Here is a 20,923-nt window from a genome sequence, read left to right as displayed (position 1 = left end):
CGTGCTTTGCAAGAAGAAATCAAATGTTTTTAGTCATGACTCTGCAAACCTCTGGCTAAAAAAAGACTAGCCCAAGGCCAAGTCACTGGTTGAAGGAAACCATACCATTGCTTGATCTCCTCCTCTTTTTTCTTGAAGTTTTCTAGCTTTTTCAGGCCTTTCACTTTCTGCTGCTGCAGGGACTCCTCACTCTCCCATGTGCTATGGATGTATGACCAGCCTTTCCATTTGATGAGGTACTGAATTTCTCCTTCATCCTTTTCAGGATCAAAGTCAGCACTGGGATTGCCGTTGGCTTCAGTTGCATACACTGTGGTGGAAGCACCAGTGGCTGCAAAAAAAATCAGGCTGCGGTTGGTACCTTTGTTATGAAGCACTGGACGTGAACTGCATTAGAGCAGAAAGTTATTCTTCTAATGCATCTCTTGTGACAGCACAAAGAATATCCTACAGATTCTGCAACCCAATAAGACAGGCACACAAAAGTTTTCCAAACAACAGAATCTTTTTAAATCTCTCTATCATAAATGCTTTTTCTTTAAGCGTAATTCAAAGGTCTCTTGAAAATGTTCACAACAATTCAGTTCTACAAAAACACTTTTGAAAGGCTTTGAGAACAAAACATCAGCTTTATTTTCATTATGACTTTGTCAATGGAGCTATGAAAACTGACTCTACTGGAAGACCTATTTTATATTTCAAAGAACAGAAAAACAAGAACTGCAGAGCAGTGACTGCATCTTTAAAATGTGTGCACACTAAATGAAAGCTGCCAAGCACATAGACCTGACATTTCAGGGTTTTTAATACTACATTTTACAAAAGCTGCTAGAAGACATAAATAAGAAGCACAGAGAAGAGCGCTGAAACAACCCTTGGCTCCACTTTGAAGCTGCAAAAGCGCAAGAGAAACCATGAGTGGACAACTCACATCAGAAATGAAAGCTTTTACCAGAACTACACACCTCCTTTTTTTCCAATCCTGATGTCCAAGACTTTCTCAATAGTTTCACTGTTGTCTTGTTGTTCATCAACTCCTTCCCCGGTCATCTCTATCAGATCATCAGAATCCGTCTCAAAATCATCGTCTTCTTTGTAACTGAACAAGATCAAAACTAAATTGATAAAAAGCCCTTGACTCTTCACAGTCCACTAACACACAGAATAGCAGGGACTGGAGCAAGGCTTCTCCAGAATTTATCCTAGGGTTCAGTGCATGTCCAGCGCATGCATTTCCTAAGTTAGCCATTCAGTATTTTTCCCTGAGACACTCAGATAGCTACACTTTATCAGACTAATACTCTGTCTCGTCCGTATAGATTTTCTGACCATGGTGAACACCAGATGCTTCATAAGGAGGTGGAACAATCCCTGCACCAGAAGCAAAACCATCAGCAGAGGAAGTCTCCTCTGTCTGGTGAAAGCTTATTTTATCTTTAACAACGGAAGCTGCAGAGCAGTGAAAGGCTGCATGGGTGCCTACACTGCCTTAGGGACTACACTTCTCATCTTTGATGGCCATTTAACCACTAAAAAAATACTATTCAGGTGTCTCTTTGCAAGTCCCTTATTAGGCGTGCCAGAAGGTGAGAAGGTATACTGGGGAATGGAGAACGCTTTACCTCCACCATATCTCAGCACTCTGTCCCAGGGCATTACCTATCAGCCACTCTCAGATAAGTGGTCTAATCCAGCACAGCTCCTCCCTCTTCCTCATTTTGATCTATTTGCAATTCTTAATCTCATCTGAGAGTGCTCTAGAAACATAATGCAAACCTCCTCACATTTCTCTAAGAGGGACTGGTAAAAATTCCCTCCCTTAGAGATGGCAAAATAAGGCAAAGAGAAGTCAGATATTCACAGCATGAACCTGCAAAAAGAACCACATCTCAGCCAAAGGATATCTGCAGGGCAGAGGAGACATTCTCTGCAGGATCACACAGTGAATCGATGCTAAGGGCAAGGAATGTAGGGTGTCCCCCCTTCCCCAGCCTGACAGTTTTCATCATCAAGCAACCCCACACTTCTTGATACCTGACATTTTTGGCTGCTCTTCGTCGAGTTTGTCTCTTGGGGGTCTCATCATCTTCATCATCATCATCATCTTCAGATGAGTCCGGTTTCTTTTTCTTCTTCCCACGCTGGGGTTTGTGAGGCTTTTTAACACCGGTTTTGGCCACTGTTCTAAAATAAGAATTAATAGAAAGTTATAATACAGTGTGGTTTACATAAACACTCATTTTAATAAGTCTTCAAGAAAGCATGAATCTCAAGTATCTCTTAGGGATTTGGCCTGCTTTCACTATCCTGGAAACCACTGCATCACTCACAGGAGCATGAAATGGGTAGACGACAGAGTAACTTGGTCCTAGGTTTAGTAGGTTACAACCTACAATAAGGGTAATATTCCGGAAAAACTCCTCACAATGTTCTTTAGCAACAAATAGAGATTATTTCCTCATCCCAGCACAGGTGTAAAAGACATACAGAAGAAGAGACAGACTGAACCAACCACACCTTACCTCCTTTGGACAGGTCTTCTTGCTTTAATTTTCTTCGTTTCAGGCTCACTCTCCCCACTGGTGCCTTGCTCCCCTCCATCTTCATCCTCTTCTTCACCAGAAATCTCTCTCTTCCATTTATTTCTATGGTCAGAAACGTAGGTCATGAAGGGCACTCATATTTCAATGCAAATACTCATTCAAGCAGGCATCTAAACCACCTAAGTTAATACTAGCAGGCCATAAGTACAAGAAAAGTTTCAAAACCACACTTTTGGTTGTTCAGTGAAATGCAGAGGGGCTTTCATGGTGTGATTCTCTGCTTTTAAGAAGAGGCCTCAGTTACCTAGGTTTTAGATCAAGTACTGAGAATATATCTTGAGTGAGAGTGACTATTAACACATACAACAACATTGCTAGTGGCAGAGCTGAACTTCTTACAACTGGGTGGGCAAGTGCCTCCTTTTATTTATTTTTCTTTTCCATCTCTACACTTCTGAAATGAGCTTAAAAAATCTTAAGAGAAGTTCTCACTTTCACCTATGGAGTATGAGAAACAACATACACAGTTACATGATATCCTTGTAGCCTGGAAAATGAAGCAAGAAGTCTCCTGCCATCTAAGTTCAGGAAATTAGTATCTCCAAGCATGAAGCCAAACCACTCCATATCACTAGTGGAAGGCAGCAATTTATCTGTGGGCAATTCAGAATAAAGCTGCAGCTCCAAAATGCCCTTTGAAGGAGACCCTCTTCTCTCCAAGAGGTACATGAGGAGTCCACAGGAATTATTCCCCTATGCTTTATCATCTTCCCCCCTTTCCTGCGCTGGTGTGTACAACAACAAGAAATTAAAACACATGAAACAGGAGAAAGGGAACTGGATCATGTGGCTGTGTTTAAGTTTTCTCCATCAGGCAATTTGTATTTCCCTTCAGTTCACTTTAGTGTTTGGAAAAAACAAGAGGTACTTATTAGGAAAAAGGCAATAAAACACAACTGTAAGTGAACCTGTTTATGGTGATCAGATATCCAAAATATCCTCTATGGGAGGACTTTTGTTGAAGGAGGGGGTTATGAAGATAAAAGATGATGATAATTGGGCATTTCATTCTCTATTAATCAAAAAGGGGAAAGGAGCAGGGATTAAACTGTTCCATGTATTTCTGAAGCAGAATAAGTAACTTGATGGAGAAGTGAAAGACTAATAACAGAATGCAAACCTGACTTGTTCAGATTCTACCATAGACAAAGAGTGAAAACATCAACAAAAGAAAAGCTAGGAAACTGCATCCATTTGTAGATCCATATTCATACTTCAATTTTAGTCATCCAAAAAGTTATTGCTGGAAATACTAGATATTTTATTTTACAAGACCTCCATGTCAACAACACCTATAAAACAATCCAATACCACTGTTCTGAAAAATAAAACAAGACAAAGTACCACCATTCAAAACCCTCTCCCTAGAAACTTACGGTCTTTTCACTTGCTTCTGGCCTCTTCTTTTTGGGCTTTCATTTTCAGATTCACTACTTGCCTTTAATTGAAAAGAAAGAAAATCACGTTGTAGGCTTCGCTTTGGACTGTCTCCTCAAGGACACAATTGTAACACACGTGTGCGGTCTGAGCTCAAACACAGCCCATCTGCTCTTTCATTGCAGCGCTGGAAGGATGCTTTGGTGCGACAGGACTGCAAAAGAGCAGTCAGCTCCCCAGTGCCGTTCCCTCAGCTGCAAGGTTAATGTTGTGCTCTCAGCATGAAGAAGGCAACTGTGCAGAAAGGCTGGAGAGCTCTACTACAACATCTGTTCCTTGAGCTCAGGGTGCGCAAGGCTATGATCCACCTACCCCTCAGCATTAACCTCCAGTACCTGGCAGATGCCCTTTCAGCAGTGGCAGTGGCCAGGCAGACCTGCAGTGTGTGCAGTACCCAGAGTATTACAAAACCACAGAATTTAACCCACAAAACCTTGCACTGCCCAGCAGCCCAGAGAGAGAGAGAAAGATTGAGAGAGAGGGAGAGAGAGAAAGAGGGCAGCTCAGCTGCTGCTACCACTGCCGATGGTGCAAGGTGAGCACTGCTCCTGCCTGATGCTTGAGGATCAGGCAGCAGCATGATTTTGTGCTTTCTGGACAGCACTTTCAGGGTCTGCCCCAGTGCTAAGGCTTTTAACTGCAAGTGTAGTGGTTGAATACTGCAATATTTGGGGGCATTCAAGCTTAGTTTCTGTGATTGTAGAAACTTTCACAGTCACACAAATGCATTATGATTTCTGCCTCCATTAGGGAAACTTCCTATAAGGAAGGAAATTCTTATAAAATAATAATATTCTTATCACAAGAGTGTCCTTGCTTTCCTGAATCACTGAGTACCTGAGTGGGTCAGAGCCATGCCCTGCTGCGTTCCTTCCTCCTAATCCTCCAGTCTCCACCAGTGAAGTCTTGCTGGCTAAATATATCTGGAGATATTCTAACTACTTGATGTACTATTTTAAATGTGGGATTCATTCACTCCTACAGACGGAAATAGCTAAAAATAAAAAAAATAAATCTTTAGGCAGTTCGCACACAATCCCATCTTCGTAGAAACTAGTCAGCCCTAAAACAACACCCCTCAGCCAACAGATGACTTCACCTTATACACTTGCTCCAGAAAACAGAAATCGTCAGGGAGAAAAGCAAAGAAACTATTTAGAAATTTCTAAATCAATATTAAAATGATAGAAATAACCTCCAAGGCTGCTTGCTCTATAGACTTATTGGAAGTTGCCTTCTTTTTGCTGCAGTATTCAGCATCAGCTCCAGATAATATCTGTCCATCACTTCAGTTTGTACCTCAGTTTGCATCTCCGGGTACATCCACCACCCTCCTGGCTACAGCTAGCAAAGCTTAAAATCAAGAGCTGTTCACATATGAATTTCATGAAATGGTGAACTTATAACATGAAAATCCTGAGTCTCTAGAGACCCATGGCCCACACCTCTTGCTTTCCTTCTGCTTCATTTATTTCTGTTTTCCAGCTTCTCTTTCACCAACAGAAATTACCTTCTCACTTGCATCAGTGTTTCCATTAAAATATACTGAAATACTGGATGGCACGTTAGACAAAGAGCTTTGCTGATTTCCACTATGGTTTGCTCTCAGATTTACATGTGACACAGTAACACCTTTTGCACCATATCTTACCACAAACATATTTGTCCACCTGTTTTACAGCCCTGCATGAATGTCGCATAGACCAAGCATCCAGGAAGCAATGACTGGCAAACACCACAGAGAGCCCCACCTACCCTTGCAACATAAGCCAAGCATTCCACAGATTTCAGTTTCGACTTAGCATAGTTTAAAGTCCTCAGTTTTCTTTTTCTCTTTTAATGTCTCCTCTGCTTTCTGAAGCACACTGCTTTGCCATTCCAATTTTGGCATGTTTTTCAAGAGCTGTCCTCTGAATGCATGCTTGCTTTTTGATGTCTTTTGGCAAACCACAAGTAAAGAGAGGTGAATTATTCCACTCTGTGTCAGAGGAGATCAGATTTGGAGGAAACCAAATACAACTTTTGGCTCTTTGAACTCCACTTCTTTGCCAAAATCCCATTTTTTCAAGTTTCTAGCATCCACTTTCCTAATTCTTAATGCCTCTACTGTTCCCCTGCTCTGTTGCTGTCTCTACAAAGCTGATGCTCATCTCTCAATGACATTTCCTCACCTCTTTCTGCCTTGAAAAACTTAACTTGTGACTGCATTTCAGCCGCCTTCAGTTACATTTTTCAATTTCAAAGACACCATTGTCTTTTTTGAACGCGTGTCAAGCCCAGCTATATTTCCTCTGACACAGCCCATCCCCAGCCTGAGTCATCTGCCTTTCTCGTGCTCCCACATCCTCCCTGCATGAGTGCAGGAAGCACTGTGCCCCTCACAGCTACCAGTGACTCAGCCTCTCCTTCCAGCTCCCTCACCTACCACCAACCCGTTGCCTCCTTTTCACCAGCTCCTCCTGGGATCCTAATCCAGACCTTCCAGGTTCCAATCCCTGCCTAAAAGCCACCTTCTACCATTTTATACATAAATAATATTTTTTAAAAAAAAGCATAAGCACATTAGCAACCTCTTAATGGCACTTAGATGCATATTTCAGGACCCAGCTGCAAAATTCTAAGCTGAATTGCTCATAGCAGCTCAAGAGCGAGATCTGTACCTTTGCCCTGGACTCTGCAGCACCAACAGACCTTGTGCTTATAACTCCTTGTTACCAAAATCAACCCACAGACTCTGGTTGGTGTAAACTTCTCAGTTAAGGGAATGCAGATGATAACCAAAGAGTTGGGGGCACATCAGGTCCTGAGTGGACACCTGATGTCGCATCTGCACTCCAGCCTGCCACCCACCCTCAGCAGGAAGCAGACCAGCTGGGAAATCACACACAACTCTGATTTTAATAACGTCACCTCTCTAAATGACACAAGTGACGCTGACAAAATCTGTCTCCAGTTCCCACCAGGGCATTTTTTAGACCAGCAAGAGAAGCCGGCAGCACATTGTCACTCAGAGCCTTGAGTACCAGCACTGGCAAAACTCTGCTGGGCTCAGGCTTCCCCCTCAGAGTGCTGCTGCTCTGGCCAAGGAAAAAGACGACTCACAGTCCCTAGTTGCCCTTTGCCCTACCGAATGCTATAAACATGCCCAAATTACTCTGGCACCACTACCTCCAACTGGACTAAGAACTGACATTTTCCAATTTGCTTTTCCCACCTCCAGCTGGAGGGATCAGCCTTCCCTCTCCATGCCTCACTGATGCCTCCCATCTAATTTATTCTCTCCCAGCACTTAAAGGACGCACACTTTTACTAAATTAATTATGCTGTATTTTGCTGTGGAACAGTGCTGTACAAAACGTAATGATGCTGTGTATGTAGCATGAAGCAGAGCAATACAGTAGCATCCTTAAAGTCCTGGTCCTTCAGATTGTCCATGAGTGTCCTTGGCACTAGCCCAGAGCAGGAGAAACGAAGACTCAAGATCATTGCCATGGTCCAGGTGGGCCCCTGGAGCTCATGCTGCCTACTAGGAGAGATGAAGACTGGCTTAAACAGGGGAAAGAAATACTTCAGACTAAAGTAAAAGTGTGGATTTGCTCATTTCGGGCTTAACAGAGGCCAAGCTCTAGAAAAGCTGGAGAATCTCAGCCTGCTAGTTTAGTTTTCTTAAGTCTGCCAAACACCTCTCTCCCAGTGATACTGGCAGCATTTGAACTTTCAGCAAAGAGGTGAGGCAAAGCATTAATGAAAACATAAATAAGTAGATTTTTTTTTTTCAATAATGAAACTACATGTATTTTGGGAACACCTCTGGCGCATGACTTGTGTCCTTCCTCTCACAGAGGAGATGGACCATGCCATTTTTTACTAACTCCAATCTCAAACCATCCTTCTTATAGTGAAAAGATTGTGTCTGTTTGGGGCACATTTAGTCCTCGACTGCCCCAGAATACTCTGAAAGGCATCTGGCTCTGCACGTCTCAGTTCCCCTGAAGCTGATTTATTAACTGCAAAGAAAATGTGTGGACAAGTACTGTTTTTACTAAAATACTCATGTGTTCTTTTACTCCTGGAGACAGCTCTAGTTCTCTGAGCAGCTCTGTATCCCTATGCAAAACTGCACTTTGGCTTCCTGATATTTCAGCTCACACCTTGGTGTCGATCGCACGTTATCACCCTCTCTGACTGCAGCTCAGAGACCTACACAATGTGCCCAGTGGCCTCTGGGCAGCTCCCAGAAGGCAAACATTTCTAACACAGAAATAACCCTGCCCAAACTTCTGGTCTCATAGGACAGACTAGTGATTGAACAGTGCCCCAGAAACTGAACCACCTCCACCCACACGCCAGCTCCCTCGAGTAGAGCAAGTCAGGGGCAGCACACAGGGAGTTCTGACAGCTGATTCTTGTTTTGTGCTCTGAGCCTGCCACGCTGCCTGGGTGATGCTGTTTGCTAATACTGCAGAGAAGAGCTAAGGAAGAAGGCAATTAAAAGTCCCTAGACACTGTACTGGAAGTCCCAAGCAGCAAGCAACAACAGCAGGTCACTGGCAACAGGCTTATCCCTGTAAAGGTAAAATGCAGTCTTAAGAGGTTTCAAGAGCCTTGGGTTTCTGCCAGCTCCAGCAGCAGCAAAGAGTGCTCAGCAACATGCAGGCTCCAGCTATGCTATTTCCTCTCTTTTGGCGTTTAGGTCTTCCAAAAGCAAGATCTTCCATCTCCTCCTGCTCTTCGTAGGTGCCAGCACTGTGTTCCTGACATGTCACACCCTCCATCAGACTCTGCTGCAGATAGGAGTTGCCCTATGGGGACCAGTCAGTGTTGCTTTAGGGAGAGAAAGGGAAAGGGGGTAGTCCAATTTTATTTATTTTTGCTTTCCATTTCATGAAGGTGGCAGTGGGGTCATTCAAAGGACTTTTTTTTTTTTTTTTACAATATTTTGTGGTATAGCAAAGTTTTTAACATCTTGGATTTTTTAAAAAAAACTTGACCATACATTATGTAGTCAGAAATAAAGATATTGAAAAAGAAAACAACATTTGCAAAACCACGTAATATTGTAAAACAAAAAAAACATGACTTACCTCAGCCCCTAACAGGGCACTGGGGGCTGCAGCGGAGGTCTGTGGTGGGTGTGACATCGCCAGCACAGTGCATGCCAGGGCATCGCACAGAGAGGTGCCCAGCGAGCTTGGGCTTTGCAGAACTTGAAAAGGAAAACAAAAGCTAAGTCAATGATGTGCCCCAAGCCCCTCTCTAATCTGCTGTTATGTGGAATATCCAGCAGAGGAGTCTGCGGGGCTGGGGGTGGCACTGCAGATGCTGCAAGGCTCTACAATAACACGCCAGAGCAAGGAGCCAGAGACCTGCATTTGCCATGTGGCTTGGACCTCCTGAGCATCCTAACGTGCATTTTAACAGCAAAGCACAAATAGTTTGACCATGAGAGAGCATGACTAGGCTTCTCTCTGCTGAAAATCTGGTTATTTACCTATAAATTTCCAATTGCATAGTTTTGTACCTAACTCTAAGCCCCAAGCTTTACTTTTGATTTAAGCCTCTCTATGTTTTTCCTTCCCCTCTGGTTATAGCTACTCAACCTTCCTGAAGATCTGCAATGTAGAAAACTTGTAGATGCAAATGAAGGCAGCAGCTAATTCCTGCAGAAAAAAAATTAGAGTTCTGAAAAAGGAACAATCGGAAGGTTTGTCTGCCAGGCTCTGACCACTGTCACCTCCAACTGAAACATAAAAGACTCCTCAGTATTCAACCAAATAAAAGTGATGGTTCATAAAGCTGAACAACACACACAAACGCATTTATCAGTGTGATCCTTTCCGGGATGGGCAACAATGCCTGTTTTGTTTTGAGGTGCTTCTGGGAAGCTTTCTTTATTCCTGGTTGAATTTGTGTTCTGCTTTGGCTTTGTTATTTTAACACAGATTCATTTGCTCCAAGACACTTCTACAACAGAGCACAACTTGCATTACACCCTATTACAGCAATCAGATCCATGCAGGCAGATCTCAGCCCATGTAGTGTCCCACTGACTCCAGAGGTCTCAGGCCAAGTGGATCCAACTGCAGGACTGGGACCTTAACTGTGAGCTCCAGCATCCATGCACCAGGCTAGGATTCCATGTTTACAAGGCAATGCAGATGAGACCTGCCTTTGCTCTTTGGGTTTGGTTGGGTTTATATGTTCAGGAATCCCTCATTCTTTTTTTTTTTTTTATTGTTTTCTTACCTCATCTTTTATATTAAATCGTGACGGTTCTTGTCTGCTTCGGTTTGACCTCCTAACCCCATAAACATCAGGATATTCTTCCCACATCTGCAAAATAAACAGACCATGAGAAGGCCTGCTTCACCCCAATTATTTCTGACACTTTAGAGAAGGTTGATGGTGAATGTTTTTTAAAAACAATCAACATAAAACCATTAGGGAATCAGCAACCAGTAGATGGACACTTTAAAAAAACTGGCTGAAAAGGATTATTACTCTTTGGGGTATTTGGTAACACTCTAAAGCGGCATGTTTTATCTCAGCATTCTCTTCATAGTGAGCCATATTTTCATCGGAGTACAAATTACTCTCCAGCTCACTCAGGCTGAACGACAGAGTTTTCAGCCAGCCAGCTTCTGCAAGCAATGATGCTAAATGTAAGGAGGCAACACCTTGCACATGGAATGAATGGATCTACCAACTCAAAGGGAAAATTCACTGTCCCTAACAGCTTCCATCACAATTTCCTTCCCTAGGGAAAACCCCACCAGCTAGCTGACAAGCCCACTGATGAGACATCACCAGAAGCAACTTCAAAAATGAATTCTGTGTCCCAGCCTGGATGGCAAATTGACCAGGGCACCCTATCCTTTGGCAAGGCAAGATGGCAGGACTGCTGGCTCCTCTCCCAAATGCACTGATGCAAATGAGTTTGGCTGCGCAGGACACACAGATGTGTAGAGTCAACTGCTGGGAATGGGTGTGCTCTATTTGCTTTAACCAAGCCCTAAACAGCTTAATATAGTGTGTACAACAGCATGCATTTGTTCTTGTCAGACAGACAGAAGTGGGGAGACAAGAACTGATGCCCCAAGGGGTATGAAAGCAGAGCTGTGCTGGTGACACAGGACACCAGAGGATTTACAGGGCAGATACAAACCACCAACACAGCTTTCAAACACCTACATCAACAATCCCTCTCTCCCTCAGCACTGCTTATCCTCTTACAGTTTTCTAAACCTATTCATTCTCTTGCTTTTCTATTCCCTCCACTCCTCAAATGTCTCTGCAAGCCACAGGCAGGAAAAGGAAATCAAATCACACTGCCAGATGCAGCAGCGATGTGGGATTGACAGAATGATGAATACGAGGCTGCAGCCCAACAATTTTTCTGCTGCTGTTAAAGGAGTAATGGGATAACACCGCAACAGACAGATTGCGAAGGTGTGTGTCTGCTGGGCATGCAAGTACAGAGAGATAAATTCACAAGAAAGAAGAACTCAAGCACTCCCCGAACTGTTTGAAGAACTCGTCTTTTCATCTTTTAAACGGCACACATTTTTGGATAAGGGATCGACTCCCATGACAAATCTAAACAGCACCTAATATAAATTAACCTCACCTTCATGGGTGTATCTAGACAGAAATACAAAATAAACAATAATATGATAATTAACTGCATTGGTTATTCAAGTGGAACAGATGTCAGTATGCCTAGATTGGACCTAGCTAAGGAAAACACCCATCAACAGAGAAATTAAGGAGAGATTTTCTTATTAGAGGATGCCCTGACTTTTCATCTATGCTAATTATCACATGGATGCATTACCTCATAGGATAACTTTAATGTTTATTGTTAGGGATATGCTCTTAGAAACCCACAGAGGAAGAGAAAACTTCCCTCAGTCCCCACTTATCAACAATAAACAAGAAATTTGAATATAGCATCACCACAACTGCCTTACAAATGCATCCTTCCTTGCCCATTTGAACATGGGAGATTTAGCCACAGTCTGAGCCAACAGCCCAGAGATTTATGAGAAGGAGAAAGTGGTAACAAAATCCTTCACCTTTCCCTTGCAGGTGCGTGGGAAGCACAGGCTGAAAGCACTGCCCGTCCTTCTCAGTCTTTACATACAGAGCAACTTTCTCCATAAAACACAGTCTCATGAGCAAGCTGCACAAAGTACAAACCACAACAGGCGAGTTACACACCACAAATCAACAAAACACACAAAAACCTGATCTAACCTGATTTTCCTCCCTCCAAGTAAACTCAGTTCACCAAGTTCCTGTCTCCAATGTGTATTTGGGCTCCTCTTTCCCACCTCACACTACGCTCTGCTACTCAGGTGTCTCCATCCCTCTGGTAAAGCAGGTATCCAAGGCACAGCTTCTGCACTGGGGAGATGCTTCCCAACTAGAGGGATACCACATGCATGAGACACCTACAATCCCTTTTCCTCCTGTGCAGCAGCAGGTGGAGGGCAAACCTGGCTGTTTGAGGGAGGGGATTGCTAAGGGGTAGTTGAGAACCTGCAGAAAAAAACATAATAAAGAACCACTGCTCTGGACATAAATAATAAAAAAAAAAAAAAAAGAAAAAAAAGGAGGAGGAGGAAAAAAGGTACTTTTCTTTACATTTTTCAAAGAGGAAGACAGTGATGGAAATAAACCAAAGTGGCCAAAATGCTAGACAAGCATTCTCACGATTATTTACCACATGGGGAAGCTTTAGTGTTTCTGAAGGAGAGAAGAGACAGGAGGACAGGAGAGAAGAGGAAAGACAGAAGGGAGAGGATGAAATGACAGGGTCGCATGTTGATGACAGGTGCCTGCCCCTCATTCACACCAGTCAGCTCTGTCACTGCCTATTTCGTATCCAAAGGGCTGTCCCGGCAAACACACAAGCTCTTGCTCAAAAGGATGACATCAGCAGGGCACAAACACACAGACCAAACATCCAGTGAGTGATGTGGGGACACCAGAGGTTGGAGGCTATTTGGTCAATGTGCAAAGTGGCAGAGAAGTTGAAGACAGCTTTGTGAAGGTCCTGCTGTCTGCCCTTTCGTGGTGGTTACAAAGCTATGCAAAGCAATAGGGCAATACCTTTTTAACATCTGCTATCCTTTCCTTCTTAGAGGCTGGTTTTTCTTTGGTTTCAGGAGGAGTCTGCTGGGATTTTGAACCCGTTGATTCACTTTCAGATTCAGACTGACTTTCAGAGGACTCCGAGCTGCTGTTTGACTCGCTGCCCTGCTCGCTGCCCTGCTCACTTTCAGACTGGCTTGCAGAGTCAGAGCCAGAGGCTTCTTCGGATGCCGAGTGACTGATGATAGAGAAAGAAGAGATTACATTTTAACTGTACCATCACAGCTTTGAAATACGCTGTGAGCAAACCCAAGCCATGTCCAAGCTACGATAGGCTCGGAATAGCCTAAATACAACACAGTCCCAAATGGGCATATTGAAGCAGATGCAATTCTTTCCCAGGACCGGCACGGAACACAGGGCAAGACTGCAGGCTCCATGTCATTGTACAGTATTTCCTGCTCATCAGCCAAAACAAGAATGGTGGTTAAGACAAAGAGAAGCCTTAATACCACCAGCACAGGTCCTCCAGGGAGCATTTGGGCTGCTTGAAGGGAGGGAGAATAAGGTATGTTGGGAGATGAAGTGTCCAGAGACCATCCTGCTATATTAAGCATAAGCAGCTGCTCTGGCATGGCTCTCTACTACACCCGCGTATGGCCAGTGGTTTGAAAATCAGACATCCAATTTCTGAAAGAGGACAGTACCAAATATGCATATATATATATGATACTACATGTTTCTTGCAGGCACGTGGCCGGGGGAGTTCCTGTATAAAGGATTATATCAATGCTGTACAGGCCACATTTCTCAAGCATCCAATAACAGGGGAGTTGAACATCAAACACATATATTTATCTTTTTTTCCTTTACTTTCAAATGGGTTAATGTATAGAATTCATATAATAATAATATTCACTTAATAATAATCTTCACTTAAATGCAGGCTTCTCAACAAAACAGAGAGGTCAAACTATTTTAGGTGGCTGAAATACTCACATACTTTTGCCCAATCACTCCAACATCTATTTTTAATTTAAAATCCAATTAAATAAAATACAAAATACATTACTAGATGCAATATACATGCCAGTAAGGCAGCATTACAAATCCCACTGTTACAAATCAAAATGCACTGCAGCAATAACAAGACTGCAAATGGTTTGAACCAGGAGCATCCCTGTCCAAGTCAGCTCCTGATCTGCAGCTACACACCTTTGTAGTATTTAAGGGCATGCTGCAGATATAACTTCATGGAAAGAAGAGACAGGAAAATTTTGCAAAAAGAAATTATATTTTTTTATTTTTCTCCTTTTGTACAAAACCAGAAAAGTAACAAGATACATTGAAGGCTCTGCTTGTAATTCACAATTTGAGAGGTAACACCAAGACAAAAAAGCAAAAGCGCGGGTACAGTTACAGCCAATTCTACAGAAACCAACACACGCTAAAGAGACAAGATCACTAGAGTCAGCTACTGTTCATCACTATATCCAATGCAAACGGGACTTACACCACAGAAATAACTTTCCCACTCTCATTGTTCAAACACCTATGGAATCTGACCCCAGCAGCTCAGGCATCAGCAGAGTGGCTCTGGCCTTCCCACACAGCAGCTCAGCTCCCAGCCGTCTCCCAGGAGCAGGCAGAGGGCGGCAGCCAAGCACTGCGGGAACTTGCTCCAGAAATCCCTCCGGCACAGGGCGTGCAGCCAGACTCCAGCCGACATTTTATAGCCATCCCTCTCCCACCATCTTGCGATTTCGTTGCAGTGCTGGCTGCCTCTTTGTTTGCAAGTCCTAAAATGGAAGAGAGTAGCACGTGCGGGGGAAAAAGGAACAGTGGTGGTGAGGATTTCTAAGCCTGAAGTAACAGAAACACAGCTTTTTCAGCATGGAGCAGAGGGTAAACAGTCACCGATGGGTTACTGGTTTCATCGTCCCAGCTTGGTTTTGAAGGAGATGGGGATATCCCAGACTTTCTAGGGCTGGAAAATCAAGCCAAACTATGACCCTTCCAGGCCACCTGGTTGCTCCTGCCTGTCCCACTCCTGTCCATGACAATCAAAGGCACAGCCTGCTTGCTACATCCTGCCGCAGCCTGTCCCTTCCTCTACGTTTTCTGCAATTTCCAGTCCCCTCTTCTCAACCACAGCCTTCCATTCCTGCGCTCTCCTGATATGCCCCATGACCAGCACCACCCACCCCATCTCTCGCTGCTCGCCTGCAGCTCTCCGCATCGTTTCTCTTTGAGCACATCCACAGACCTGCTGACATCTGCCCCCAATGTCCCACTCAACCACATCCCTTTGCAACCCAGTCTGCTTAGAGCAAGTGATGAAACTTCTCTGTTGAAGAATTTTCAGGGTTTTTTTTCAAGAAAACCAAGTGAATTTATTAGGAAACATTGCCACATCACTCAAGGAAACAACGCTCCAGCAGCTCTAGAGACAAATGGTTTCCACAGACAAGGGCTTGGCAGGACACTGTCCCACAGAGCCTCCCACGGATATGGGGACTTGACCTCCAAGAAAGAATGGGATCCAGAGACATCCAAACCTCTACTGGCATGTGGCAACATCAGGCTATGGTTGAGTCATGTTGGCATCCCATGTTCCACAGGGACGTACAAAAGAGGAAGACACTTTTCTTACATTAATTTATTAGCAATAGCTGGAAGATATTACAATAACCCAGGCTAGACTGAAGCCACACAGCTTTGGCAGCATTTGTTTAAAGGCAGAACATTAATAACTGGCCTCCTCTTACTCTGGAGGTCTTTGTTTCTCAAAGCCCTACATTTTAATTCAAGGACACAGGGACACAGCTTCTCTGCACGTCAATAATTCATGTGATTTATCCACAACATCATCTGGACACTCTAATTCTTTATTTTCAAGATGGGAACTGTGTAATATGAGAAGAGGGAGATTTCTCTAGTGTCAGAGACATTACCACACTTCTACAAGAACAGGTATGCATGTGCTTGGCCTGCTAAGGAAAGAATTGTAGATGAGATGTGGTATGTCCTTTCAAAGGCTGTTGCAAGTATTTATTAATACACAACCTGTTATCAAGGCAAAAGGATATGTGCTTGTCTTTATTTCCACACTGACAGAATAAAAAAAGAGAATAGAAAAGGTTAATTCCATAAAATAATCTCTTCTTACTACCACAGAGACATTCAGGAAGCATTTCTACCTGCCAACAGAGTATAAAGGTTTAGCGACACTGTATGTCAAGTCAAGCCTTGCACTGTGCATAACTGGAGGTTTAAGTCCTCTTTTCAGCAGCTATTTTTTGAATATGCACTGCTTTAGTTTCCCTAAGCAAACATCCAAACAAGATCTACTTTCAGTTAAAATAAAAGTGAGGGATAAGCTGTAATTAATTGCTGCAAAAATCACAATTCAACCAGCCCATCCCCCTCCAAATTCAGCAGAAAATCATCTGTGAACATCACGAAAGCCACAGTTGGACTGCAGGTAAACTTCCTTTAAGTGAGAAACTTCTATAAAAAATGAGATCTGCTAAGACTCAGCCAAATATGTTCCCTGGTTTCCAAGAAATACTTCAGGCTATAATTCTGTTTTAATTAAGAACCTGCTCCTGACTTGAGAGGGAAGAAAACCATATCATCCCTTACCAAAAAGGACATGTTCCTTCCAAGAAATAAGTAGCTGAACAGCAGTGATAAGACCCTTTACAATCAGGCATCTAAGTTTACAAGGCAATTACAGCCTGCCTGAAGCCTCCAGCCTTAGTGTTTAATGCTTCACGTATTACTTCATTCTATAGAGGATCATCTTTGCTAACAGCAAGAAAACATTTTATAAGCTCTCATCAAGTACAAACAGTATGTGGTTTTCCAGAAGATGCAATAAATGACCTAAGACGCATTCCTGGAAGCAAGAGCTGACAAAGGAATAGCTCTACCAGCAACCATTCTGTTCCTGACTTTAAAATTTGGCTTTTAATGGACAGAACTTTAATTCAGCCAGTAGGGTAAAGAAGGATCAATGACTCAAGACCCTCCCACAAGCCAAGCTCCTCCTGCCTTTAAGAATCATTGTGAACGTTTTGAATCTAAACAAGTTTGAATCTGAACAATGTTCCACTGGGCTTCACAAACTCAGCAGGGACTCAGCACCAGTGAAACCACTCTGTGCAAGCTCGAGATGGTTCTTGCTAAGTATTCCATGGCTGGATAATATCAGGGACTGGATAATATCAGAAGCCAAGTTTATTGTTCCCCTTCAGTAAACATATGCTTAACCCTTATGTGCTGTTGCACGCAGCTGCACTTGCCCTGTGGATAATTGACACCCAGGCGCCCACCCACATCTCAGCCACTGCCACGGAGAGACCAAAGCTGGGAGACAGACCCTCAGCTATCCCACCCTCACACTACAGCTCATGTTCCCAGCACTCACCCTGTCCTTATGACCAGCACCAACTGGGCTGCTGGACCCCTCCATGAGCCACTTAAACTTGCTAACATACCAGAAGACTAGCCCAGAAACAGCAAAATTGATCTCTGCCAGCTTGGCTGAGTAAAATCAGGGCCAAGTCTTAACAGCAACAGTGGAGATAGGCTGTTCTTGGCAGCATAGGAGCTGCAGAAAAGGGGCAAGCCAGACCCCAGTTCTGGGGCAGCAGCAAGCCAGCTGCTCCATGTGGCCACCACTTGGTCCACAACACTCCCCTCTAGAAGAGCCTAGCCAACTGTCTGAGCACAGCTTAAACAGTCCATTGCCACAGCAAACTCCACACCTACAGGAGTGGGGTCTGTCCTACAGCTTGGGGTGAAGTTTTACAGCTCTTCAGCACCAGCTGTTAGCCTCACCCACCCACCAGGGGCATTGGCTCCAGATTTACTCCAAAGTAAATCTCAGCAAAGCCAGTGAAGGCCACAAATTCAACACTATTTAAACAGACGTGTCTTCCTGAAGTGGCCTACACACAAACTGTTGTACGTGCGAAACACAGTGCCAAACCACAGCAGCTGCTAACAGACCCACCCTGCTGGATACTGTGTCACTGTTTAACATTTTCTTTGAATATCTGTTCTAGAAAAGTGACGCTTCCCGATATTATAAGCATATATGAAATGCCTACATATACTGTAAATAAAACCATGCACTGAAGTCACACAGTAGCCATAAAAATGCACCAAACCATAATAAATTTCATCTCTAAGCTAAACAAGTCACAGATAACACCACAAAACTGATTCTGGCCATAGATGATTCTATGATGAAGAAAGGCTAATGCATGTACCATAGAGGACTAAGGAAAGCTTCATGGCTTCTATCATTTGCCTTGGAAAAAACACGAGCAAATGCTCTAAGCAAGCATAGCCAAGGCCATACAAACAGTAAACAGCCTACAGGAGAGCTGCAGGAAAGACACTCATTGTGATGTCTATGAAGACAAACTCATTCCTGGCTTTTTGTGCTTCTTTTTGTTCTGAAAGTCTGTGGAAGAGTGAGTGGTGCTTACCTATCTCCCAAGGGGAGGGGAAGAATGAAGAAAAGTATTCCCGCTACTCTACTATCCGTACCCACGCACAGTATGTAATTCTAGCAGTAATTTGTCTCAAAGCAGGAATTTAAACTGGAGTACACTAAATGCAGCCAGGCTCTCCCTACTGTTTGGAAGTGAGACTTTGAATACTCACAATGTAATCTGACCAGCACTGAGCAGGCTTTCAATGGACAACAAACACTGCCAAGGTTACCAGAGCTGCCCCTAACAGATAACAAACATGCACTTCAAAACCCAGAACAATATTTCCCCAACCTCATTTTGTGACCATTAGCTGTTTTCTGTCTTAAATAGGCAAGTGAGAAGAGTTACCACAAAGAATATACATGTTTTCTTCATGTGACTGCAAACCTTGCTGGCAGATGATGAGCACTAATTACATTTACGTAGCACCGGGCACAATAGAGCCATGGTGCTACTGTAATAACAGAAGGATTATGCACTCAGCAGGTATCCTATCTAAACAACTATCTGAATTGGGTTGTGCTGGATTTCCAGCCTGGCTCAAAAGAGGGGAAGTGGAGGAGGCAGAGGAAAATCTTTACACACATCCTGGCCATGGCTACTTGCCCCAGCACAGGACTCCCAAATGCCAAAGGCAAGGCAATCCTGAGCATACAGTGAGCTAAATTTATCCTTTGCTGCTCTGCTGCAGCTCTCTGGAAGCACACTGGGCTATCTTGGCTGAGGAGTGTTTTTCAAAAGTAGGGGCTTTTTTCTCCACTACAAAGACACCACATTATGCTTGCATAAGCAAGCAAAGCAAGCAGTTCATTCATGACTGGGAGAGCTGGCTCGCTCTCTCATCTTTGAGCCAGAGGCTGAAAATGCCTGGGATGTTTAGCGGGAAAAGAAAAAGAAAAGAACTAAAAAAAAACCTGCACAGGGACAAAAGGAGTCAAAACCTGTCTGCTTGATTAAAGAGAGCTATTGAGAATCTCCAGAGGCAGCATCCTTCCCCGCACAGAGAGGGAAGGACAATTGCAGTTCTCAGGGTTTGAAAAGGGCCAGTCCTCCACTCAGAAGGCAGAATGTTTCAAGTGCTCCACATCCGCCATCCACGGAAGGTCCTGGGCTGGCTCTGGGCAGCACCCACCACCGGGATCCCTCCTCAAAGCTGGGCACCTAAAGGAGCCCTGGGGCACAGACCTGCTCATGAGGCTCAGAGAGCAGGCGGGGGTTAACTGCCCAGACCAGTCACAGCTTCTGCTTTGTCCCAGCATGGGACAGCCAGGCTAAAGCCAGGCAGCACAAAGGGAACGCTGCACACAGGCAGCATCCCATTTATTGCGAAGGCCTTGGAGATGCAGGGGAGGGCTGGAGTGCACACATGCAGTTTTGATTTAAATCAGTACAGAAAGGGTGGGGTTTTTTTCTCCCTTAACATCAAACTCACTTCAAGATTTAACAGATTAAAGAAATGCAGTAATATGAAAATTTAGAACCTCAAATCATTACCAATAACATGAAGGTGCACAAATTCCTTTCTGGTTCCAGATGACTTGTAGTTCAGAAAAAGGGACCCTGGCCTGAGGGTTTTATCCCAGGTGACTGTTAAAAGCTGTTTTTAACCAAGAGATTTAAGGCTCATCATTAAGCCTCCATTTTACAGATGGCACATGGCATTCAGAGCTCTTAGCTGCAACAGCTCCATAGTTAAAAGCAGAGGTGCCTGCCCATGAAAGATACGCGAATGACTCCTGTAATTAATATATTAGCAATTCTATTTAGTCATCTCTATCAATAAAACTTGCAAGAAATAAATAGTTACAAGACAAGTTTTTCTTAGGGAGGCCAGGTGTCCTGAAGTCAGTGGATTTTTGACAAGCATGCTTGTTCATAGCTGGGATAAAGGTTTGTGAGCAATGAAGTGTTCAGCATCCCATTCCTGAAGCACTTGATGCGCTGCTCGGCAAGCATCCTCCACAGAAGCCCTGGCAAGCCAGTTACCAGCATAACAGTGGAAGGGAACCTGAGATAACTGTTTCAAACTTTTTACTTTTTTTAACCTTAGAAGTCAGGACCAGAAACACACTTATCCTACAGCATGGATCTCAACCCACAGGTAAACATAAAGCAAGCTCCCTATGGAAAAATTATAATTCAGCAGCAGTGCTGCACAAGTAGTGATGTGATAAAAGCAACTGCACATTAGGAAAGATGCATCACCATTTTGCTTTTTATTATATCCAAAAGGCACTCCCTGCTCTGAGAAAGGGAGGCATTAACAGAATGACAGGC

At 43.7% G+C, this 20,923-nt stretch overlaps 1 protein-coding gene across 5 annotated transcripts in view; it reads right to left on the bottom strand.

Annotated features, from left to right (window-relative positions):
* Positions 1 to 20,923, bottom strand: part of CHD2 (chromodomain helicase DNA binding protein 2) — a 57,001-nt gene that overhangs the window by 28,304 nt on the left and 7,774 nt on the right. For 3 of the 5 annotated variants that reach the window (XM_069866537.1, XM_069866539.1, XM_069866538.1), the window contains 7 exons: positions 13,155 to 13,374; positions 10,287 to 10,373; positions 3,980 to 4,041; positions 2,523 to 2,645; positions 2,035 to 2,184; positions 966 to 1,099; positions 106 to 331 (listed from right to left, as the gene is read on the bottom strand). In XM_069866537.1, coding sequence (XP_069722638.1) covers positions 106 to 331; positions 966 to 1,099; positions 2,035 to 2,184; positions 2,523 to 2,645; positions 3,980 to 4,041; positions 10,287 to 10,373; positions 13,155 to 13,374 — 1,002 coding nt within the window. Of the gene's footprint in view, positions 1 to 105; positions 332 to 965; positions 1,100 to 2,034; positions 2,185 to 2,522; positions 2,646 to 3,979; positions 4,042 to 9,124; positions 9,247 to 10,286; positions 10,374 to 13,154; positions 13,375 to 20,923 lie in introns of those variants that run through there. The other 2 variants (XM_069866541.1, XM_069866540.1) reach the window with 2 other exon arrangements.

The sequence above is a fragment of the Phaenicophaeus curvirostris genome, chromosome 12 (genome assembly GCF_032191515.1).
Source record: "Phaenicophaeus curvirostris isolate KB17595 chromosome 12, BPBGC_Pcur_1.0, whole genome shotgun sequence".
Taxonomy (NCBI): domain Eukaryota; kingdom Metazoa; phylum Chordata; class Aves; order Cuculiformes; family Cuculidae; genus Phaenicophaeus; species Phaenicophaeus curvirostris.
The sequence above is the reverse complement of the archived record's forward strand: the minus strand, read 5'-3'. Positions and strand labels throughout refer to the sequence as shown.